Genomic DNA, 25,100 nt, shown 5'->3' on the forward strand with positions numbered 1-25,100 from the left:
CTCAACCTCCCAAAATGTTAGGATGACAGGTGTGAGCCACCATGCCCGGCCCCAGACATTGAGACATATTCATGATGATACAAGAAACCCTACTCAATTTTGTAGCTTGTATTCTACTGTATGACTATATCGCAATTTATCCATTCTGATAATGGATAATTATTGTGTATTAGAGCAGGCTGACAAGAGACCCAAGAATGTATAATGTCTCAAGTAACAGACATTTATTTCTTGCTCACTTAATAGTCTCAGATATATGTTCCTGGTTGGCAAGCAAGTGGCTCTCCTTCAAGAGGTGATTCAGGGAGTCAAGATCCCTTCCATTTTGTGTTCTTCCATTTCCTAGGGCCCCATCAGCATCTGCATTTAGTTGGAAGAAGGGCAAAGAAAGCTTGGAGGTACACCCACTCAAAGTTCTAACCTGCAAGTGGCATTCATCACTCCACTCACATTCCATGGGAAAGGAGTTAGCTGGCTCTCCTTCACTAGAGAGAGTGGAGGGATGGGGGATAACTGGGAAATACAGTCCAGTCATTTGTTCTATAATCCCGTAACTTGCAGAGGTGAAAGTAGTTCTCTGATACATGTTTTCAGTATTTCTCTCTTGTAAACTGTACTGCAATAATCATTCTTTTTTGTGTCTCTTTGTATGCCTGGACAAGAGGAGTTTCTCTGTGTATGCCCAGGAGATAAACTGTTAAGTCTTCGGGCACCTATCTTCAACTTTGCTAGCTATTGCCAAATCACTTTTGAAGTGACTGTACCAATTTGCATTCCAAACCATGTATGAAAGTTCATAATACTGTCAAACTTAGTTTATGTTAGTCTAATGAATTTTTTTAAAAAAACTTTAAAACTCAATACTGTGATTAGAATAGTCTTACTGAGTCTTGCTGATCCCTGGTCTTGGTCAGGAAAAAGAAAAGGAATGCCTGCAAGGGGTCCCTGGATGAGACCAGGCAAGTTTCCTATATGAATCCACTTTCATCTCAAACTACTCATTTTAACCAGCATAACTCAGGTTAAATTAAAGATAAAATTTTAACCAGCATAATTCAGGTTAAAATTCAGGTTAACTAAAGAACTACTGAGACAACTGCATGTGGAATTTATTTCAAACTCACCCCCATCTCTAGCCATCTTCTTACCCCCATACAGTGTCAAGGAGTCACACAGCAGGTCGGCGTCAAAGAACACTGGAAACATCTTTCTGAGAGTCATTTATTTCTTTTGTCATTGCCAAACATTCCCCAGGTCTTACTCACCAGAAATTAACATAGCTTCTTCATTTCTCCTCCCTGACAACCCTCATCTACTGAAAGGGCTTTAAATGCACACTGCCCATGAAAATGCAGAGTGCGCATACCATGTCCTTAACTTGTTTCAAAACTACCTATTCTGGCAGTAACCAATTCAGGTTTCGGTGCTCCCTTGTTTGAAAGTGGTCTTCACAAAAGCCCACATTTTAAAGCTATTTGGAGGAGCACAGAGAGTTAAAGTGGTAATAGCCTTTCAGAATTTGAAAAGGTAGTACTTGTCTGTATCAGGGTTCATTTTTTATGTGGCATATGCCACAAAATAGGCAAGAATATATAAGACCAATATTTACGCAAAACGGGGAAGAGAATCCAGAAACACGACAACAAAGCTGCTCTAACCAATGTTCCAGACAAAGTCACCCTCAAAGAGAAATAACCCATTAAACATTACCAGGTAGGCATGAGGTACAGAAAAAGAATTTTTCTTTCCAGCTCCAGATAAATATCTACATCTGGTGTCAAAGTCTCAGGATATAAAGAGGATAGAACTCCATATATAAAAGAGGACAGGACAATATTCTCAGAAAATTCAAAAAGACAGAGGTTGGCTAAGGGGATGGGTGAAAACAGTGGGGTGTAAACTAACAAGTGAGGTAAAGTCCGGGGAGAAGGAATGCGCACCTTGGTTTTCCCTCAGTGGCACTACCAGGAGCACTAGGAGACTGTCAAAATATCAGGGGCAATGTGATATTTCTCAATTCTTAAAACCAAAGCAGCAAAAATAAGCTTCAGAAGGCAAGTGATCATAGCTATGGATGAGGCCTCAGGCTCCAGGAAAGTTGGGGCAATATTTATTGCTGCTTCTACTTTCTCTTTCCTGTCATTTTAATGTTTGGGTCACGTTACTCCTAAGGCTGCTTTTCATGTCTGTGGGTCTAGTCACTGCTACTTGGTACAAAGCATTTCCCAGTATAAACAGCATAGGGTAGTTCTAGATTTTTCATCCTAAATGCATTTTCTTACTTTCAGTCTTAAAACCATATTGAGAGGACAAACAGCCTCCATAAAGTTTGTTTCCCAAGGAGACAGAGTAAGCTTATTATATGAATGACAACAGTTCTAGCTTCTAGACTTGTTATATCACAAATACAAAATGACAAATCAGTTATGGTTTTAAAAAATTAATCTGGAATGGTTTCACAAGCTAGATGATGGAGCAGCTACTAAATCAATGGAGCTTCCAAGAACATTCTATACCCCAGGAAGGAAAGGACAACCAAAGAGGTTTCTTAGTTTTGTACAGGGCAAGAGGAGCCTATAGTTGGCCTTGAGAGGGAGCTCTTTGGGAAGATAAGAAAAAAACAAGAGGACTTGAGGAGGAATAGCAGGAAAACCTACTAAAAGGGGAGGGGGGAATCAAAGTGTAAGAAGGGAAGACAGTGAAATTTACACAGGAGGAAGGAGCTGAGAAAGTCACAGCCTTATACAAACAGCTGAAAGAATCTTCACTCAGTCCTCCCAGCACAGGTCCCCGTGACAACAGCATCACATCTGCTTTCCTAGGAGCGTTTTTACACTGACTGCCTATTTCCTTCCTCGTTTATGATTAGTCTTTGGGGGCTTTACTTTCTGGAACTGTGCTGGCACTGGCTCCTGCTCTGGTTCCTTACAGGAGGCTGACACTACCAGTTCCTCATTTCTCCTCTGATCCTTCCCTACTCTAAGACTCAGCTCTGTCTCAGGAAGCTCAATGCCAGGCTGCTGCCGCCTTCTTAGAGACCTTCTGCTCCTGTGCTGCTGCCTCCGCTTTTCTTCTTCTTGCTGCCGCTGCTTTATCTTCATCAGCTTTTCAAAGCTTTTGGTTGTTGTTGGGTTTACAACGAACCAGTCCTAGAGAGGCAAAATAGAAATGTCATCCAGTTGAAACTATAGTGAAGAACATAAAGGTGGAGGAAGAATGGAAAAAAGGCATGATTAGGGCAGAACACAGTAAGAAGGAAACAGATATGGAACCATACCTCAGGATTCTATATTTTAAGATGGAGAAATCCAATACAGAGCAGCTATTATAAGCACATATTTTGTAAGGCATAATTCTAGGGACTTTAATAAATGATCTATAAAGTCTGTTAACTTAGCATCATCCCACTCTTATATCTCCTGAGTATAAATCTCATCGTGAGACGTAACACACTGAGCCACAGGAGATTTTTATTCCATGATGGCATCGTAACTAAGAGTATGAATTTTGCAGCCAAGACCTCCTGGGTGCAAATCCCAGCTCTGTTTCTAGACAAGTGACCATGGGCAAATTACTTAACATTTTCGAGGCTCAGTTTAAAAAATTAAGGGGTAGGGGACATGAAATCCAATTATAAAGTATTTTTGCCAAAAACCAAAGAACTTCAATCTTATCAAGTGATCTGTTCAATCTTCTAAATCTACCAATTCATAGGAAAAGTTAGGATAGGGAGTTGAGCCCAATCTCTCTGCCCCACTGCAAGACTCCACTGCAGTGGTCCCTGTACGTCAAAAACAAACAATAACAACAACAAAAAGCAAAAGAGGAAATAGCCAGGATAGAGGAATACTACCATAGAGTGCAATCAGCGAAATTCCAGAATGTGGGTACATGTATGTGACAAGTGATCCGGTTTCTTCAATAAATGGCAAATGTGTAAAAAGGAAGAGGAAGCTTTTAGTCTTGCACCATGTAATGAGATAGCCACTAGCCACGTGTGGTAAGTGATGTGTTTAAATGTAAGTAAAACAAATTAAGATATGCTTTCATGTAAAATATACACCAAATTTCAAAGACTTGGTATGAAAAAAATGTAAAATATCTCAATAATTTATTGATTTACATGTTAAAAATAACTTTAGATATATTGGGCTTAATAAATTATTAACATTAGTTTCATCTTTTTAAAATACTTTTTTAATGTGGCTACTAGAAAATTTTAAATTATATACATGGCTCACAGTACATTTTTTTTGGATAGTACTGCTCTAGATTAAAACAAACAAATGCAATATTTGGACTTTGTTTTAGATCCCAATTTGAATAAATCAACTCTGAAAAAACATTATAAGATAATCAGGGAAATTTAAATAACAACTGGATATATGATAATATTAAAATTCTTAACTTTTTTAGGTATAATGATGTTTGTGGTCATATGTTTTCAAAAGTCATCTCTTACAGATACATATTGAAAGAAGCACTTACAGCTGAAATTATATGTGGAATTTGCTTTAAAGTAAGCCTTTAAGGGAGGAGAAAAGTGAGGTTATAAATGACACAAGATTGGCCATACACTGATGGTTGCTGAGGATGGCTGACAGCACACTGGGTTCATTATGCTACTTTCTCTACTTTCGTGTGTTTGAAATTTTCTGTTAAAAAAAAAAAAAGTAGTGTAAGAAAATGTGATGGAGGGAGGAAGAAACAGGGTAAAGATGTTTTTACCACCCACAAAATTCATAAATAGAGGCATAAATCAATAAACAAATGCCTGGGAGCATGCCCCAAACCAAATGAAATTTGTTGGTTCCAACTCCATTGGTTTTAACTTTTTAGGAAGAAAATGGACAAACCAGTTAACTATATAAAGGCCAGATTTTGTCAGGAGATAATTACCTTTTTTTTTTGAACAGAGTCTTGCTCTTTCGCCCAGGTTGGAGTGCAGTGGCGCAATCTCGGCTCACTGCAACCTCCGTCTCCCGGGTTCAAGCAAATCTTCTGCCTCAGCCTCCCAAGTAGCTGGGATTACAGGTGCCCGCCACCATGCCAGCTAACTTTTTAGTAGAGATGGGGTTTCACCATGATGGCCAGGCTGGTCTCAAACTCCTGACCTCAGGTGATCTGCCCGCCTCGGCCTCCCAAAGTGCTGGGATTACATGCGTCAACCACAGTGCCCCGCCGATATTTACCTTTTAAATACTCCCTGAAGCAAAAAAAGATATGCTATTATGACTAAAAAGATATGACTGCCTTCAGAAGACATCTCAGATTTTGGTTAGGGATTCTGAAAGCTTATGCCAGTAAAGCAACAGAAACCAAACTTTATGGAAGTAATTAAGACTCACATTGTTAAGTACTATCAAATTTGAGGGCAGAGAATAAATAAAGGTGTTCCCTTTATTTTTCCACATCAGGCAGCAATAGTTTCTGCAGTAAGATATTCCAAGAGAATGCACATTGTATTCCTAAGCTATTGTAGTAGGAGTATGTAATTATATCATAAACAATTTCTCTGTTCACCTGTATTACTAAAAAACCTTCCCCAAGAGAAAATCCTTGACCTTCTGAACTTTAAAGCATTTTAATATACAATTTTTAAATTTTTTTATTTTGAAAAATTACAAACCTTCAGAAAAGTTGTAACAGTTCAATGAACAATCAAATTTACCATTGTTGATCTCTTTCCTTCCTCTCTTCCTTCTTCCCTCCTTCTTTCTTTTGTTGAACGATGTGCAAGTTACTTGCAGACATCATAATACTTCATCACTAAACACTTCGGCATATATCTGCCTAAGGGCATTTTCCTGCATGACTACAACTATCACCTTTGGGAATGTTAACACTGACACAATACTATTATTTAATATAGTCAGCATTCAAATTTCCCCAACTGTCTCAATAATGTCCTTTATAGTTGTTTTATCCAGTATTTTAAACAGCATTAAAAATGGGTTGCTGGAAGACATCAGAATGCTAGAAGGCGTGAATGTATAGAGATCACTGTGAAACAAGAATTTCGAACATGTAAATTCAACCTGGTTCCCAAATGTTTAACTTAATTGGATTTAAAGGAATTAGAAGAGTTCAGGCTGGGCACGGTGGCTCACACCTGTAATGCTAGCACTTTGGGAGGCCGAGGCAAGTGGATCACCTGAGATCAGGAGTTGAAGACCAGCCTGGCCAACATGGCAAAACCCCGTCTCTACTGAAAATACAAAAATTAGCCAGGTGTGGTGGCAGATGCCTGTAATCCCAACTACTCAGGGAGTATTGCTCGAACCCGAGAGTTGGAGGTTGCAATAAGCCCTCCAGATTGGGCAACAGAGCGAGACTCTGTCTAAAAAAAAGAAGAGTTCAAGGATGCTTACAGTCACAGTGATTTTTTTTTTTGAGTCAGGATCTCTGTTGCCTAGGCTGGAGGGCAGTGGCGCAATCAGCTCACTGCAGCCTCAAACTCTTGGGTTTAGGTGATCCTCCTGCCTTGGCCTCCCAAAGTGCTGAGATTAGAGGCATGAGCCACCCTGCCCACCCATCAGAGTGTCTTCAAATACTTTCACAGAAAAATACAATTATATATCTAAGTTTAGAGAATATTTTAACTCTAATGTCTCTGGTAACCACTTTAGAGTTACTTTCCTTGAGAGCCTTAATCCGTAACAACAGGGAGAAAGTCTACCTCTCTTGTGGCTTACATATCAGGTCCACAGGATTACAAAAACCTCACCTCAGCATGGACAGAGTTGATGTGATACTTGACACCACTCTCTGACACAAATTCTTTCTGACATAGAAGACATTTGTATTTTCCAGCCACAAAGTTTCCCTATTTCCAAGAGAGAAACAAAAAGAATTATTGGTAAATTTAGAAACACATACCTGGGTTATGTGTAGGGACTGTTAGAGATGAAAAGAGGGAATTCTATTTCAGCAAAGGTTAAGAAGGAAAAAGATCAAATATAGTAATAGATTTAGGAAAACCAGCTTGGATGGATAATTACCAACATAAATCCATCCTAGTGCAATTCTGTTCCAATCACCCACCCTACTTCAACACAACCTGAAAGTCTCCTACTTTTTCTCAGGTAACATGCCACATCTTTCTAGCTTCCTATGTTGCTTTAACTTCACTTCCAGGTTGTCTTGGTTCCTCCCCCAAAATGATCAAATGCCCAAAATTCACCAGAGGCACCAATGTACAATTCTTCCCGCTATGATCCACTGTTGCAAAAAGTGCCTTCAAAATCCAGAATTAGAAGAGTACCATCCATAATACCTAGTTTAAGGACTCAGAAACTAGGATCAAGATGACAAACTCCTAAGCATTCCTGGACAGATCTGGTTTAGATGCCTACAACTCCCTTGTTGCCTTGAACTGAGACTTCTCTCCCCTCCTGAAGCTTCAGGTTTCCATGGTGCTCATTTTGTGTGAGGAGATTGGAAAATGGCAGCAATTCCCATGGCTGGTAGGTTGTAGGACACCTGGGTCAACATGGAAAAGATTCAGTGAGGTGAATCGCTGTTAGCCTGACACCCTATCCCACCTCCCATCCCCAGAGGCCAGTATGGTTCAGATGGGTATAGAGGATCTTTACCAATCCAGATAAGCACATATAAGGTGATTCTACAGTGTTTCAGGCCCACCCAAACAGGGCAGGCCCAGAGTAGGAGACGTTCAAATGCAAGGAGCTGAATCTCTTAGAATTCAGGGATAGGAACTCAGGGTAGGAACTCAGAACAAATATATTTTTCTCCGAATTCCTTTATCTTGATAATGACTTGTGACTATGGTGATCTTTTCTAAGCCTTGGACATGCCCTGGCATCCCACCCAATACCAGACCAATAATCTTTGAGACATAAAAAACTAAAGCAGCCTCTGAAGATAATGGTAAACAGGACAACTAGCTGTTCACCTAAACTGAATTCTCTTCCATGTCAGACTATTTTAGAGAACACGTTAAGATATTAAGTTTAAAAAGTTACAAACCAATGTACAAGAGCCCAGGTGAGCTTTAAGGCCAGATACACTACTGTAGACAGCCTCACAGCCCTGAAAAAGAGAAGAAATAGTGTGAAGACTATGCCAAATAGCTCCCTTCTCTGAACAATCTAGCCATTTACGCTGACCAACTCCACATTTGAAGGAAGAAAACCAATAATCTATGCCACAAACCAAATGAAAAAAGAATATACATGCAAGCCACAAAAGCAAGAAGAAAAGCCAAGGAAAGGTAAAAAGAAAAGAAACAGAACGTGAACAAGTTTTTTAGGAAAGATTAAGCCATTTCCTTCCCTTGGTACCTTCTCTGACACTTAAGAGAAACATGGAAAATTATATAGTTAGTTTTTTTTTAAATCTGCTTTATTTAGTGCAAATGTGTTCCCTCTTCTTTTATATTTACTCCTCTGCAAAGTACTGAATCTACTATAGCTGTGATGGTTTAAAGATGGCTCTCTCCCTCATCTTGACTCTAGAAAATAAAAATATTTTTAGAATCGTAAAAATAAAGATGGCTGCAAATTATCTTCCACTCTTGCCATCAAGAAGTGGAGTCTAGTTACCCTTCCTGTGAATCTGGGTTAGTCCCATGATTCCTTTGATCAATAAAACACCATGGAAGTGATGCTGGCAAATTCTGAAGCTAGATTTTAAGAGATGTGCAGCCCTGCTTTCATGTTCTCAAAATATTCTCTGAAAAGTCAGTCACTGTGTACCCTGCTGGTAGCCCAACTACTCTGCTAGAGAAAGAGGCCATATGGACAGCCAAGCTCCCAGATAAATGCAGCTGCACAGAAACCATCTTGAACATTCCAGTCTCACTGAGTTCCCAGCTGAACGCACTCTCATGAGTGATTCCAGCTGATGCTACATACCGCCGGAGAACTGCCCTGCTGAGCCTTTACAGAATTACTGCTCTACAGAATTGTGAACAAATAAAATAACTGTTTTAAGCCACTGAGGCTCAGGTGTTTTGTCATGAAGGAATAAATAACAGAAGCATGCTTGATAAACATTTACTGAATAAATGAATGAGAAAGAACCACCTGGTTAGGACACTGAATACGATGATATTTCTTGATATCTGTCTTCCATTTATGTAGTACTTCCTGGCTGAAGGTAGGCAGCCCTGGGCGAGTATATTTTAACTACAAGACAAGACAACCAGAAACATTAGATAAATCAAACTCCCAACCAAAATATCCCAAAAGTTTCACACCCAACTCTTTAGGTTATATAATTCTGAAATCTATACTTTTGAATACAAAAAAACTGTAAGATATAAGACCCTGTAAAGTACCTGAAACTGGTAAGTATACTGGTCTATTGTTTGTCTTAGAAAAGTTTGATTTTTAACAGAGGACAAGAGACTCAGATATACTTCACCTACAGTTTAAAAAGAAAAAAAAGCTACAGAGTACTACATAGAATTAAAATATGTGTTAAAAAAGAACGATTCATAGGTTCTAATGATTAGGAAAGAAAAAAATAAATTTAAAAAATGTTAAGAGAGAGAGAGGGATACAAATTTGCATTCGTATACTCATCGTAAATGTAGATGAGTAAAAGGTTAGAAGTGTATAAATCAAAATATTAACAGTGGTATTCTCTGGTAGAATTTTTTTTTTTTTTTTGAGACAGAGTCTCGCTCTGTCGCCCAGGCTGGAGTGCAATGGCACGATCTCGGCTCACTGCAAGCTCCGCCTCCTGGGTTCACGCCATTCTCCTGCCTCAGCCTCCCGAGTAGCTGGGACTACATCTCTGGTAGAATTTTGAATCATTTTCATACTTTTTCCTACCTATCTGCATTTCTAATTTTTCTTCAATTATAACATGCTAATTTTGGTATTTTTAAAATCCTAAAACAAAAAAATTAAGGTTCAAGATAAAACAGGGATATGAGAGAAATCAGGGAACAGAATATATAATATTTGCTTATACTTCAAAAGTAGAATTATTTCTAGCACTTCTTTTTTTTTTTTTTTTTTTTTTTTTTTGAGATGGAGTCTCGCTCTGTCGCCCAGGCTGGAGTGCAGTGGCCGGATCTCAGCTCACTGCAAGCTCCACCTTCCGGGTTCACACCATTCTCCTGCCTCAGCCTCCCGAGTAGCTGGGACTACAGGCGCCCGCCACCTCGCCCGGCTAGTTTTTTTTGTATTTTTTAGTAGAGACGGGGTTTCACCGTGTTAGCCAGGATGGTCTCGATCTCCTGACCTCGTGATCCACCCGTCTCGGTCTCCCAAAAGTGCTGGGATTACAGGCTTGAGCCACCGTCTAGCACTTCTTTTTACAGGCTTTGACTTGAGTTGATCTCTCCTTACAACTACAACTAGAGTTTCCAGAGAGGAGAGAGCAACCTGCACAGACAATTCTTGCAAAGTCCACCATGGGTAAATAGTTGTATTTCTGGTGAGTAAACAATCTTCCTGCTTTGACAATGGAAGTGTCTGAAAAGAAGCTGATTCTCTGCGACCAAAAAAACATACCCAAAGCCCATAAAGGTAATAGAGGAAGTAAGGAAGGTAGCCCAAAGAACCTCTGGTAAATCTTTGAAAGAACAGAGTACACAGTACTTTCATAGAGTACAGAGGTGGCTTTATTTATAAGCATTTAGTCTTCTCTGAAGCTAGTGTAAATGGGCCTATCTAAAATCTTTTTTACAGCTCCATAGTACATAGTTTATATAAATACAGTTATAAATGTATCATAAATATGATAGTAACAAACTATCATATTTATGGAAATGAAGTACTATCCAGCTATAAAAAAAGATGAGGATGATTTCTGTAAACACATGTGGAGTAATTTCCAAGATAAACAGTTGACCCTTGAACAACATGGGTTTGAACTGTGCAGGTCTTATATGTGGATTTTTGCAACCAAACAAAGACCAAAAATACTGTATTTTCAGTACACAAAACCCATCTACATAGAAGACCACTTTTCATATACACAGGTTTGGCAGGGCTGACTGTGGAACTTAAGCATGCACAAATTTGGGTATTCACAGAGGTCCTGGAACCAATGTCCCACATATACTGAGGGACAATTGTGTGTGTGTGTGTGTGTGTGTGTGTGTGTGTGTGTGTGTATATATATATGTTTGTCTGTTTTATTTTTTTTTTTTTGAGATGGAGTCTCGCTCTGTTGCCCAGGCTGGAGTCTAGTGTTGCTATCTTGGCTCACTGCAACCTCCGCCTTCCAGGTTCAAGCGATTCTCCTGTCTCAGTCTTCCAAGCAGCTAGGACTACAGGCGTGCGCCACCATGCCCAGCTAATTTTTGTATTTTTAGTAGAGACAGGGTTTCACCATGTTGGCCAGGATGGTCTCAATCTCTTGACCTCGTGATCTGCCTGCCTGGGCCTCCCAAAGTGCTGGGATTACAGGCATGAGCCACCACATCCGGCCACAACTATACTATTAAGTGAAACAAAGCAGAGTACCAAAACAATTATCTGTAGTAAGAAAGAAGGGGATATAAGAAAATATACATGTATCTGATGATCCATCACATAAAAATACAGGAAGGATAAACTAAAAACGAATGAGTTTGGTTATCTTTGGAGGTAGATGGGAACACAGTAGAAAGAAAAGGGGAATGGGAATGGAATAGTTGGGATGAAGAGTAGTGACTCAGAACATATCTCTTTGAATATGTCTGATTTAGAACCATGGTGGTTTCATATACTCCCAAAATAAATGACTAGTTACATTAAATAGGATGCAGGGGAGACCCAAAACTTAATAAGAATAACACATGGATCTATTACAAATAAGTGACACAATGATGGGGACAGGAAAGAAAAAACCAACCTCAGTAACTTTGGAAAATACTATTTTCACTATATTCTGTAAGGCTCAAGATGAAAAGAAGTATATATAAATACAGAAAATTTGTTTTTTACAGGGGAATGAGTTGGTAATTCTGAAACTATTTTATGTACTACTAGAATTGAGCAAATAAGTAAATATACTGTGGATAATGAGAACCAGGTTTCTCACTACTGGAGAAAGAAGTTACAAATAAGGAAAAAGGAAGACTAGAAGGAAACTTGTGGTGTTGGATTGGAAATGAAGGTCTCATGGCTTTTAATATACATACAGATAGCCATACAAATAAATATGGATGTGTACGTGTGCATGTATGACTATACATGCATTTATATCCTAACTCTATCTACCAAGAAGGCACAGAAACAATGACACTCCAGTAGAACAAGGACTAAAATATATTTTAGAACAAGGACTTCTAAATATATTCTTTAATAAAAGGAACCAGGATTCCTTAGAGAAATAGTTGATTCCAGGGCTGGGGCCGGAAAAATGGAAGATAAGCCTACGGCCTGTCTTATCATGTCATAAAGTAAAAAATATTCTCAAAAAAAGATAGGGGATGTCAAAAAGACATAGGAGCCCACTTGAAAGAGCTCTCAACTGCCAAATCTGGGACATGTTAAGCAGCAAAATAAATAATAATAGCACTGGATTATAACCCATGGAATAAAATAAATATCATTGAGTCTTTACTTACACAAATAAATAGAGAAAAACAACAGATCTTTTCACAGTAGAGTTCTAATCAATAATTATAGAAAAAATCATGGAAACTGAAAACCATTATGTAAACATCACAGGCATAACTGTTGCAGGTGGCCAGGCGCAGTGGTTCATGCCTGTAATCCCAGCACTCTGGGAGGCCGAGGGGGGTGGATCACAAGGTCAGGAGTTCGAGATCAGCCTGGCCAATATGGTGAAACCCCGTCTCTACTATAACTACAAAAATTAGCCAGGTGTGGTGGTGCGCACCCGTAGTCCCAGCTACTCGGGAAGTTGATGTAGAGGAATCACTTGAACCCGGGAAGCGGAGGTTGCAATGGGCCGAGACCACGCCTGGGTGACAAAGTAAGACTCCGTCTCAAAAAAAAAAAACCAAAAAAAAAAAAAAACTGTCACTGGCAAATATCGTCAATGGATGCTAATCTAAGTAGGCAACAGTATAAGAAACAGGATATGTGCATATTCCATCTCCCCACAAAATATTCACTAATTACAAATGGGAAGATTGTAGTTTTGCCATTGAGATACTTAGAAAACACACCATAAGCAACTGATCAAAGTTATCATCATCAGTAAGAGACAAATCAATATCATATACCTTTTGATATGATACATGGAGAAGGGCCAACATTGCTTCAGTGGTATTCTTGCCAAACACATATAGAACTCTCAATCTAATCTTGAGAAAATATCATGCAAATCCATATTGGGGAACATTCTAAAAAATAACCAGCCAGTTCTCTTCAACAGCATCAAAGACATAAAAGACAAAGCCAGGGGAACTATAACAGATTGGAGGAGACTAAGGAGACACAGAAATGAAATAAAATGTGGTATCCTGATAATATCCTAAGGTATGGTTATGTAAGGCATTAGGAGAAGCTAGGTGAAGAGCATTTGGAAACTCTGCTAACTAGTCTAAAATTATTTCAAAGTTAGAAGTTTTTTAAAAAGAATATACATTGCTTATATATACATCAAGAAACAGGGGAAAGATGCACAAAAAGCTGATAAAAATGGTTAACCATGGGGACAGGATAGAACAAGGACATAGTGGGAGTGGGCTAATTCAATGTTTAGCATCATTTTGAGTTTTTTAACCATTTGAAGAATATGTTATCTACTCAAAAAGATAAAATTTTTATATTTAAGAAAGAATAATGCCTTTTACCTATACGCTGTCAAAAATATAAACCAGGCCATGCACAGTGGCTCACGCCTGTAATCCTAGCGCTTCAGGAGGCCGAGGCAGGCAGATTGCCTGAGCTCAGGAGTTTGAGACCAGTCTGGGCAACATGGTAAAACCCATCTCTGCAAAAATTAGCTGGGCGTGGTTGTACATGCCCGTAATCCCAGCTACTTGGGAGGCTGAGGCACGAGAATCGCTTGAACCTGGGAGGCGGAGGATGCAGTAAGCCGAGATCGCGCCATTGCACTTCAGCCTGGGTGACAGAGCAAGACGCTGTCTCAAAAAAAAAAAAAAAAAAAAAAATATATATATATATATATATATAAAACCTATTTGATGATTTTAGGAAAGCATCTGCTGGATGAGAATACTCAACTTTATCAATGAGTTAACAAATATTTATTTATTTATCTATTTATTTTTTGAGATGGAGTCTCACTCTGTCACCCAGGCTGAAGTGAAGTAGCACAATCTCGGCTCACTGCAACCTCTGTCTCCCAGGTTCAAGTGAATCTCCTGCCTCAGTCTCCCGAGTAGCTGAGAGTACAGGCAAGCACCACCATGCCCAGCTAATTTTTTGTATTTTTAGTAGAGATGGGGTTTCACCATGGTAGCCAGGATGGTCTTGATCTCCTGACCTCGTGATCCGCCTGCCTTGGACTCCCAAAGTGCTGCGATTACAGGCATGAGCCACTGCGCTTGGCAACAAATTTATTTATTTTATTTTATTTTATTTTATTTTATTTTATTTTTATTTATTTTATTTTTATTTTTATTTTTATTTTATTTTTTGAGATGAAGTCTTGCTCTGTGGCCCAGGCTAGATTGCAGTGGCATGATCTTGGCTCACTGCAACCTCTGCCTCCCAGGTTCAAACTATTCTCCTGCCTCAGCCTCCCCAGTACCTGAGACTACAGCTGGGACTACAGGTGTGTCCCACTTGGCTAATTTTTTTTTTTGAGACAGATTTCTGCTCTTGTCGCCCAGGCTGGAGTGCAATGGCATGATCTCGGCTCACTGCAATCTCTGCTTCCCAGGTTCAAGCGATTCTGCTGCCTCAGCCTCCCAAGTAGCTGGGATTACGGGCGCCCGCCTCCATGTCCAGCTAATTTTTGTATTTTTAGTAGAGAAGGGGTTTTGTCATGTTAGCCAGGCTGGTCTCGAACTGCTGACCTAAGGTGATCAGCCTGCCACGGCCTCCTAAAGTGCTGGGATTACAGGTGTGAGACACTGTAGGCCCAGACACTAATTTTTAAAACATTTTTAGTAGAGATGGGGTTTCATCATGTTGATGAGGCTGGTCTCGAACTCCTGACCTCGTGATTCGCCCACCTCGGCCTCCCAAAGTGCTGGGATTACTTTACAGGCGTGAGCCACTGCACCCGGCCAGTTAACAAATATTTAAATTTCCTTATGATATCCTATGCACAGTGAAACCTGACTGTAATATCATGAGATAACTATCACTGTGCAAAACCCACATTTAAATTGGATTTAGATAGCCATGTACTTTAGCCTGTAGCAGGGAAAAAAAAAAAAAAAAAGTAGAAATAAGTCCAAAACAAGAAAGTATACTCTAATATTCAAAAATACAATCCAATTCCTTGAACACCAGGAGCATCCACCAGGAGTGCATACCTACCACCCTGGACTGATTTTTAGACCAAAAAAAGACATAAGTGTTAGAAAACTAGGGTTTGACCTTACTTTCCTTTCTTTTCCTTTTTTTTTTTTGGAGACAGAGTTTCACTCTGCCGCCCAGGCTGGAGTGCAGTGGTGTAATCTCGGCTCACTGCAACCTCCACCTCCCGGGTTCAAGCGATTCTCCTGCCTCAGCCTCCTGAGTAGCTGCGACTACAGGTGCCCACCACCACACCTGGCTAATTTTTGTATTTTTAGTAGAGATGGGGTTTCACCACGTTGGCCAGGATGGTCTCGATCTCCTGACCTCATGATCCACCCACCTCAGCCTCCCAAAGTACTGGAATTTCAGCCTTGAGCCACTGCGCCCAGCCTTACTTTCTTGTAAGACATAACATTCCTCTCACATAGGTCAGAGCCCTATGCCAAATGTGAACTTCTTGCTACCCTGGAGAATAAGAGCCCTTTGCTCCTCTCTTACTCCTTATTACGTATCCCTTCGACCTGCTCCCAAGACAATCCCATAGTCATATATCCTTGTCTCCTTTTGGCTAAATAATGCCCCTTCTTCTATGATCTATTCTAATAGATTCTAATAGATGCAAGGGCTTCCAAACAGGTTCTGCACCCCTCAGAAGTATGCTTGGGGCCGTGTAGGGGAACAATAAAAGGATCAAAAAGAGGAAGGCCAAGTAGACAAGGCTTTGGGCTCACTACTCACAGCTACTCAGAGCAAATCTGTTTTTAAGTTATTTTATATACTGGTGTTTTGCATAGGATTTTATTTTGAAAACAGCGGGGGAGAGGAGTTCTGTTACTACAAAACAAACTGAAATCACTTATCTCAACTAAATATAAACTACTACATATGAACTAGCAAAACAAAAACACATTAAACAAAAATCTAATCTGGGAATTCAGGTTCCCTCTGGAAGTAGTCCAGAATTAAGAGGGCTCTTTAAGGAATTTACGAAACAGACTGTCGCTGTAGAACCTAACTGAATCCAAATACCGAAGCTAGATCAGATGTACTCTATCTCCAAGGATAAACAACAAAATACTGCCTATCACGTACTCATTCAAGTGCATTTACTTCTCTGTGTACAGTAGGCACAACGTTAGACATAATGGTTCCCAAATTGATACATGCTTCTGCCTTACCTTTCGATCATCAGGTACCAGGTCCTGAAGCACCTTCCTCTTGGGCCATTCCTTGGCCAGTTCAGCAGAGGCCAGCTCCTGCAGGTGGTATACAGCTATCTTGGCAGAACGTCTCTGAACTCGGCCCCCACTCTTTGACTCTAGGTTCATCTCCTTTAAGCACTCTGGCTGTCCTGACTCTGGAAAGAAGGATATCTGCAAGAATGAAACACAGCAAAACATAGGCCTGAGAAGTGGCATCTATCACAGCCAGTGATTAAAGGCTGAGCTTCCTGCTCTAAATATCAAAAGAGTTATGTAGTAGAGATTGCTAACCACTAGCATCAAGTTCCACCATATTAATGTATATTTTACTGGTTAAAAAAAAAAAAAGCTTCTTGGGACCAAGCGTGGTGGCTCACGCCTGTAATCCCAGCACTTTGGGAGACCAAGGCGGGTGGATCATCTGAGGTCAGGAGTTCGAGACCAGCCTGGCTAATATGGTAAAACCCTGTCTCTACTAAAAATATAAAAATTAGCTGGACGTGGTGGCATGCGCCTGTAGTCCCAGCTACTCGGGAGGCTGAGGCAGAAGAATCGCTTGAACTAGGGAGGTGGAGGCTGCAGTGAGCCAAGATGGCGCCATTGTACTCCAGCCTGGGTGACAATGAAACTCTGTTTCAAAAAAAAAAGGCTTCTTAGTAGTTAAAAGACACATTCGTATGCAAAGAAACAAATCTTAACCCATCCCTCACACTATATATACAAATTAACTCAAAATGGACCATAGCCCTAAATGTAAAACATAAAACTATAAAATTTCTAGAAGAGAACAAGGGAGAAAATGTGTGTGATCCTGTGTATGATGGTTTTTTGATGTGCCAAGTTGGCTGGGATAGTCATCAGTTAGTCAATCAAACATAAATCTAAGTGTGTTGATGTGAAGGTATTTTGCAGATGTGATGAAAGTCTACAGTTGACTTTAAGTAAGAGAGATCCAGCAGAAGAGGCAGGAGAGATTCAAAGCACGAGAGACATCCAACCTGCTGTCTCTGACTTGAAGACAGCTATGAGCCAGAGAATGCAGGTGGCCTTTGGAAACTAAGAACTCTTAGCCCACAGCAAATAAGGAAAGGAGCTCCTGCAACTGCACGGAACCGAATTCTTGAACAATCTGAATGAGTCTGGAAACATATTCTCCCACTAGAGCCTCTAAAAAACAACAGCCCTACCGACACTGATTCCAGCCTGGTGAGACTCTAAGCGAAGGAACGAGCTGAGGCATCCTGTAACTGGATTTCTGACCTAAAGAACGGTGAGATAATACATTTGTGTTGCTTTAAGCCATTCAGTTTGTGGTGATTCACAGTAGCAACAGAAAATTACACACTGAGGGCCAGGCACAGTGGCTCACACCTATAATCCCAGAACTTTGGGAGGCCAAGGCAGGCGGATCACCTGAGGTCAGGAGTTTGAGACCAGCCTGGCCAACATGGTGAAACCCCATCTCTACTAAAAATACAAAAATTAGCCAGGTGTGCTCATGGGCACCTGTAATCACAGCTACTCAGGAGGCTGAGGCAGGAGAATCACTTGAGCCCGGGAGGCGGAGGTTCCAGTGAGCTGAGATCACACCACTGCACTCCAGCCTGGGCAACAGAGTGAGGCTCTATCCAAGAAAAAAAAAAGGAAAGAAAATTATACATTGAGTTAAGCAAAGATTTCTTAGATACAACAAAAGCATTTTCCATAAATGAAAAAATACATAAATTGAACTATATCAAAATTTAAAACTCTATTCTTCAAAAGACAATGTTAAAAAAAAGATAAAGAACTTGTATCCGGAATGATAAAAAACCCAGAATATATCCCAAACTTAATAAGACAACAAAAATCCTCCCCCCAAAAATGAACAAAGAATTTGAACAGACACTTCATTAAAGACATACAAATCACCAGTAAGCACATGCAAAGATGGTCAACAACATTAAGCATTGTTAGTCATTAGGGAAATGAAAATTTAAACCACAGTAAAGTACTACACATACAGTACTACTAATGGATCAAAAAATAAAATTGACAATAATAAATGTAGACAAGGATGCAAAGCAACTGGAGTTCTCATACTTCGTCGGTGGGAATGCAAAATGGCACAGCCACTTTGGGAAACAATGCAGCAGTTTCTTATGAGTTAAATATACATTAATCATATGACCCAGAAATCTCATTCCTAAGTATTTACCCAAGGGAAATTAAAATTTATTTTCACATAAAAACCTTTTTTGCCAGGTGCAGTGGTTCACGCCTGTAATCCCAGCACTCTGGGAGGCCGAGGCAGGCGGATCACTTGAGCCCAGGAGTTCAAGATCAGCCTGGCCAACATGGCGAACTACTATAAATACAAAAATTGGCTGGGCGTGGTTAATCCCAGCTACTTGGGAGGCTGAGGTGGGAGGACAGCTTGAGCCCAGGAGGCAGAGGTAGCAGTGAGCCAAGGTGGCTCCAGCCTGGGCAAAAGAGCAAGACCCTGTTTCAAAAAAAACAAAACACAACACAACAATCCTTTTGTTTTTTGTTTTTGAGTCAGGTTCTTGCTCTGTCACCCAGGTTGGAGTGCAGTGGCACCATCTCAGCTCACTGCAACCTTCGCCTCCTGGGCTCAAGGCATCCTCCCACCTCAATCTCCCAAGTAGCTGGGACTACAGGCGTGTGCCACCCGCACCCAGCTAATGTTTGTATTTTCTATAGAGATGGGGTTTCACCATGTTGCCCAGCTGGTCTCGAACTCCTGAGCTCAAGCGATCCACCTGCATCAGCCTCCCAAAGTGCTAGGATTACAGGCATGAGTCACTGTGCCCAGCCCAAAACCCTCTGTGAATGTTTATAGCAGCTTTATTCATAATTGTCAAAAACTAGAAACAACCAAATGTTCTTCAACCGGTAAGTAGATAAACAACAAACTTGAAACATCCATACAATGAAATCTTAGGGAAAAAAAAGGAATAAACTAGTGATATATGCAACACATGGATGAATCGCAAATGGATTATGGTAAATGAAAGAAGTTAGACTCAAAGGCTACAGGCTGTATGATTCAATTTACAGGACATTCTGAAAAGGGTAAAACTATAGGATCAGAAAATAGATCAGTGGTTGCCAGGGGCTGCAGCTGAAGGAAAAGGCTGACTAAAGGAACACAAGTCAACTTCAGGAGGTGATGGAATTATAAAACATCTTTTTTTTGTTTGTTTTGAGACAAGGTCTCACTCTGTTACCCAGGCTGGCATGCAGTGGTATAATCACAGCTCTGCAGCCTCAACCTTCTGGGCTCAAGTGATCATCCTACCTCAGTTTCCCAAGTACTTGGGACTATAGGTGTACACCACCATGCCTGGCTTATTTTTTCATTTTCTGTAGAGACAGGGTCTCACTATGTAGCCCAACCTGGTCTCAAACTCCTGGGCTCAGGCAATCCGCCCACCTCAGCTTCCCAAAGTGCTGGGATTACAGGTGTGAGCTAAGGAACCCTGACTAGTCTATGTGTTGAGTGTGATAGTGGTTACATGACTATATACATGTGTCAAAATTCTTACTAATTATGCACTAAAATGGTAAACATTATCATATGTAAATTACATCTTAACAAATGACTCTAAAAAAAAAATAAACCACAGGGTAGGAAACCTTGGAAATGTAATCAGAAAAAAAAAAAAATTAAACCAAAAAAATGAAAGAGGAACCAGCTGGACAGATGCTCATAAAAGCTCTAGCTATGGGGGAATGCCTTTAGTTTTAAAAGGATAACAATGGGGCTGGGTACAGGGGCTCACGCCTGTAATCCCAGGACTTTGGGAGGCCGAGGTGGGCAGATCACCTGAGATCGGGAGTTCGAGACCAGCTTGGCCAACATGGTGAAACCCCATCTCTACTAAAAATACAAAAATTAGCTGGGCGTGGTGGCACGCGCCTGTAATCCCAGCTACTTGGGAAGCTGAGGTGGGAGAATCACTTGAACCCAGGAGGCAGAGGTTGCAGTGAGCCAAGATTGCTCTACAGCACTCCAGCATGGGCAACGGAGAGAAAGTTCGTCTCAAAAATATATAAATACATAAATTAATTAAGTAATGGGCTGGGCACAGTGGCTCACACCTATAATCCCAGCACTTTGGGAGGTCAAGATAAGAGGATCGCTTGAGGCCAGGAGTTCGAGACTGGTCTGTGCTACATAATGAGACACCTGTCTCTACAAAAAATGAAAAACAAAAAAATTAGCTGGGCATGTGGCGCAAGCCTGTAGTCCTAGCTACTTAGGAGCCTAAGGCAAGAAGATGGCTTGAGCCCAAGAGTTCGAGGCTGCAGTGAGCTATGATCCCACCACTGCACTCAAGTCTGAGACAGCAAGATCTTGTCTCTTAAAGAAAAAAAAATTTATATATAATATATATATACTATATAAAAATATATGATATAAAATATATAATAATGAGTTTACTTCTGCCTGGACTATACTTTGAATTTTGACTTATCTAATCTAATAATGTTCAAAAGGCAGAAATAAGAAAAGGACAAAGAAAGAACAAAGAAGAGCGAACACAAGCATTCAGAGATTAAAAGAGGATACAAATGAGGAAGCAAACACATATGGGAAGATAGAGGGCTAAGGACTCACCACCAAATACATCCCCATGCAGAGTATAGAAAGGAATCAGTACTCACAGGCCCATGCTCTGACCTCAGGTGATACGCAAGTCCAGCCTTCGACCTATATGGTTTTCCACAGTGGTGACATTTCAGGGTCATCTTTTCCAGCTCTGCAGCCCCTTTGCCACATTTTCTAACATGGTAGAGATATCCCATGATGCTGGTGAAGCTACTGGAGCAACTCTGAACACAGGAGAGAAGCCTAAACTATAATCTTACATCTTTTGACATGATCCCTAAATGTCTAAACAGCCATAAAGCATGCACCACCACAAAATACAAATAGACCCTCTGATTTCAGTAGACACTCTCCAACATCTCCCATCAGCACAACCCTTCCTTGTCTCTGGCCATCCTACTCTGATCAACCATGATTTTCAATCAGCTCAGTAGCCCCTGATAAACTACAACTGTGCATCTACTCTATGTCACAGCTTTCTCTTTGGTCTGTGATTCAACCCCATCCCAATATCAAATACCCAGCAATTTATACCAAAGTTCAGCACAGTGAGGGGTCACTGGGATCCTCTTCATCACATTAAAAAACGGATGGTAAGGAAACCCCATCAAACAAAGGGAAGGGGAATAAAAATAATTTTTTGGAAATGAGGAAGAAAATAAAGAACTATTAATGATTCAAGAGACCAAGATAGTGCAGAAGTAGGAAGTCAACAATGAGGAAGAGAAGAAATGGAAAGAACAGAAGACGTTGACCTGAGAATTCAGGGAGAAGGAACTGCTGTCCTTGGGCCCTTACCTCACGCATGCACCTGAGCTTTCCCAGTCTCTTTAGAACTGTTCGAAGCCTTTCCCTCTCAGTTGGCTCATCTATTTCATCTCCGGCTTTCAAAATGGGCTAGAAATCAAGAGAAGCAAACAAGAAGATGATTCATGGAAAAGATAATATCAGATAATATCAGGGAAAAAAATATCAGAGGAGAATCAAGGATTGGACTGGCAGCTAAGCTGGTGCTAATGAAGCCCAAGTTATCTGACTCCTGGCTTTCTCCATCTTCTCCTGAACAAAGGAAGTGAATATAATGGAAATAAGAGTTCTGAGCCTCTACCTCCCAGGATATAAACCTTTGGAGCTAACCTAAACACACAAATATTTATGGATTCACGCAAAGGTTTCGTTGTGCATTAATTCTTTTATCAAAAGGCTCTTCTTACTCACACCCTTATAAAATCCCAGAGCCATCTGCACTGAGATATCTACACTTACGTAAGTAAAAGACATCCAGGCTGGGCACATTAGCTCACGCCTGTAATCCCAGCACTTCGGCAGGCCAAGGAGGGCGGATCACCTGAGGTCAGGAGTTCGAGACCAGCCTGGCCAACGTGGTGAAATTCAGTCTCTACTAAAAACACAAAAAATTGCTGGACGTGGTAGCTCACACCTGTAATCCCAGCACTTTGGGAGGCCAAGACAGGCAGATCACCTGAGGTCGGGAGGTCAAGACCAGCCTGACCAATATGGAGAAACCCCCATCTCTACTAAAAATACAAAATCAGCCGAGTGTGGTGGCGCATGCCTGTAATCCCAGCTACTTGGGAGGCTGAGGCAGGACAATAGTTTGAACCCAGGAGGTGGAGGTTGCAGTAAGCCAAGATCGTGCCACTGCACTCCAGTCTGGGCGACAGAGTGAGACTCCATCTCAAAAAAAAAAAAAAAAAAGACATTCAAACACTCACAAAAGACAGAAGACACTCTTACCAGACTATTATGATTTGCCATGACGTGATACTTCATCCCTGCCAGTGAACGAAGTTGTTTCCCACAATGATGACAAGTAAACATTTCCTAGAAGGAAAAATACTGCTCAGTGCTAGGTTGTTCCACAGAGAAACAGAATGTCACAAAGTCCTACTAAAATGCTTTCATCTATGTCTCCTTTATTTCTCAAACTCAATAGTCACTGTATCTCAAAATCCCAGAAACTCAGTGTCATATCTTCAAGGGCAAAATACAGGCAATTCACTTATAAAATAATAAGAATTACCATTAACTGAATGCCAATATTTGCCAAGTAATGGGCTAGGCACTTAGCCCTGTGTTACTTCTTTCTTATCCTCTCATGGACTACATAAGGTTTTTGTTACTTTGTATTTATTACTTTTTCTCTATTTTACAAACGAAACTGAAGTCTACATATAAAAAGCTAAATGTCACACTAGTATGTGGCTAAGAGAAGATTCAAACCTAACTCTGTCAGATCCAAAGCCTATGTTTCCTTTATTATACAATGCTGCTTTTCATCCATTATAACCAGCATATCCAACACAGCAAAAGAGGTCTAAAGTTTGGGTAAAAATATCGTAACAGTTATGAAACGCCAAAATATCTAACCTGCTTGCAGTTTTCCATGTGTTTCTTTAAACCCTCTATGGTCTTCCTCCCCACTGCCTGGCAGGTAGGGCAGGAGACACTGCCTTTATCAACGATTTCTAAGTACCATTGCTCCTCCAAACTGCCTACAAAGGAGAGAAAGAAACACTTTGTAATCTGCAGTATTCTCCAGAAACAAAAAGCATAATCCCACGATTTAGGAAAAGTATTATAAAATGGTTTTTCCTTTTCCTGGCAGACTATAATGAAGAGACTCTTGTTGGGTATAACTTCTAAAAGTAGTATTTTTTTAGACAGTGAATAGTTTCTGAAAACTCCTACTCATTTCACCATGATAAAAACCACCTGAGAACCACTCCAAAGCTCAGTGGCTTCAAGAATTAGGCAGCAACATTTTTCACCACAGGATATAACAATAGGATACTGCGAAATGTCACAGCCTGTCTGCTGAGTGTTTCTTGTGTGCCTGAGACTATGCTAAATGTTTTTATCCATTTAATTTTCACAACAATTCTGACTGCCTTTATTACCCCTATTCACAGACAGGGAAACTGAGGCAAGAGGAAGTTAAACAAATTAAGGCAGGTCACAAAGTTAATGAAGAGCCAAAACTTGAGCAAAAGTCTGTCTGACTCCAAACTCGGGCCCTTAGTAACTGCCTCCTTAAAGAAATGCTTTAGCACCTCATTCCTTCACAGACAACACCAACAACAAATCAGAATGTGAGAACTACATCCCACAAAACTTCCAAAAGAAAACATACCTGCTGCATAAACTGGTGGTTCCTTCCGAATACGACGGGCCTGGGATTTAGGATTGGGCTGAGTTTTAGGCCGTTGCTTCCTCCCTGACACAAGACAGAAACTTGAAGCCCAGCACATCACCCTTGCTAATAGCAAAATCTCTACCCTCTCCTTCTCTTCAACACCCTATTTCCCAGTCCCTCAACCGACTGACTGCCTAAGTCATGACAGAATGAAAGGGTATAACGAGGCAGGATGGAGGCCATTCCCTCCCAAACAATTCAAAGGGCTCAGAGGTCACTGAAGGGCTCAAACTAAGGCTTCTCTTTCCTTTATCCTCAAAGAATAAAGCTCAGTCACCCAGGGAAAAAGAAGTAGAAAAGTTACTGCCTTACCATAAAGCTTATGCTTCTTCTGAGGAAATTCTCGATAGTCTTCATCTTCTTCCTGCCTGGGTTTCCTTTTTCCCTTGGCTGATACTCCACCTGACCCTGAAGTACCATACAAAAACAAAACAAAAACTCAGCACACTTTGTAAATGAACATCTAGACCTGTGTTCAGAACATCACTCACAAGACCATCAGAGGGAAAGATCGTCAGTGAACACAGGCCTCAGAGAAATGTCTATAACGTTTTTAGGGAAGTTGGTGTAACTTCTCATTAACTGACCCACTCCCTCTTTCTTTTTATATTGTTATCTATCCCAAATCATCCATTGTTCCTTATGAATAATACGGGCATTCAAGCAATGTGTTTTGCTTAATCTTGATTTGAGGC

At 40.5% G+C, this 25,100-nt stretch overlaps 1 protein-coding gene across 37 annotated transcripts in view; it reads right to left on the reverse strand.

Annotated features, from left to right (window-relative positions):
* Positions 1-1,207: 1,207 nt before the first annotated feature.
* The window catches only part of ZNF512 (zinc finger protein 512), a 39,290-nt gene continuing 15,397 nt past the window's right edge, over positions 1,208-25,100 (reverse strand). For 4 of the 37 annotated variants that reach the window (XR_012422547.1, XR_012422546.1, XR_012422543.1 and 1 more), the window contains 12 exons: positions 24,718-24,813; positions 24,343-24,426; positions 23,580-23,704; positions 22,947-23,033; positions 21,987-22,085; positions 21,245-21,412; positions 16,550-16,744; positions 9,048-9,149; positions 7,990-8,052; positions 6,728-6,826; positions 4,900-5,206; positions 1,208-3,149 (listed from right to left, as the gene is read on the reverse strand). Coding sequence is in view for 23 of the 37 variants with exons in the window: in XM_005576260.3 (XP_005576317.1) it covers positions 2,844-3,149; positions 6,728-6,826; positions 7,990-8,052; positions 9,048-9,149; positions 16,550-16,744; positions 21,245-21,412; positions 21,987-22,085; positions 22,947-23,033; positions 23,580-23,704; positions 24,343-24,426; positions 24,718-24,813 (1,424 nt within the window). In the remaining 14 variants the exon portion in view is untranslated. Of the gene's footprint in view, positions 3,150-4,576; positions 4,656-4,899; positions 5,207-6,727; positions 6,827-7,276; positions 7,483-7,989; positions 8,053-9,047; positions 9,150-16,549; positions 16,745-17,760; positions 17,834-21,244; positions 21,413-21,986; positions 22,086-22,946; positions 23,034-23,579; positions 23,705-24,342; positions 24,427-24,717; positions 24,814-25,100 lie in introns of all 37 variants that reach the window. The other 33 variants (XM_005576260.3, XM_005576259.3, XM_045369573.2 and 30 more) reach the window with 16 other exon arrangements.

The sequence above is a fragment of the Macaca fascicularis genome, chromosome 13, assembly GCF_037993035.2.
Source record: "Macaca fascicularis isolate 582-1 chromosome 13, T2T-MFA8v1.1".
In the NCBI taxonomy this organism is placed as follows: Eukaryota; Metazoa; Chordata; class Mammalia; order Primates; family Cercopithecidae; genus Macaca; species Macaca fascicularis.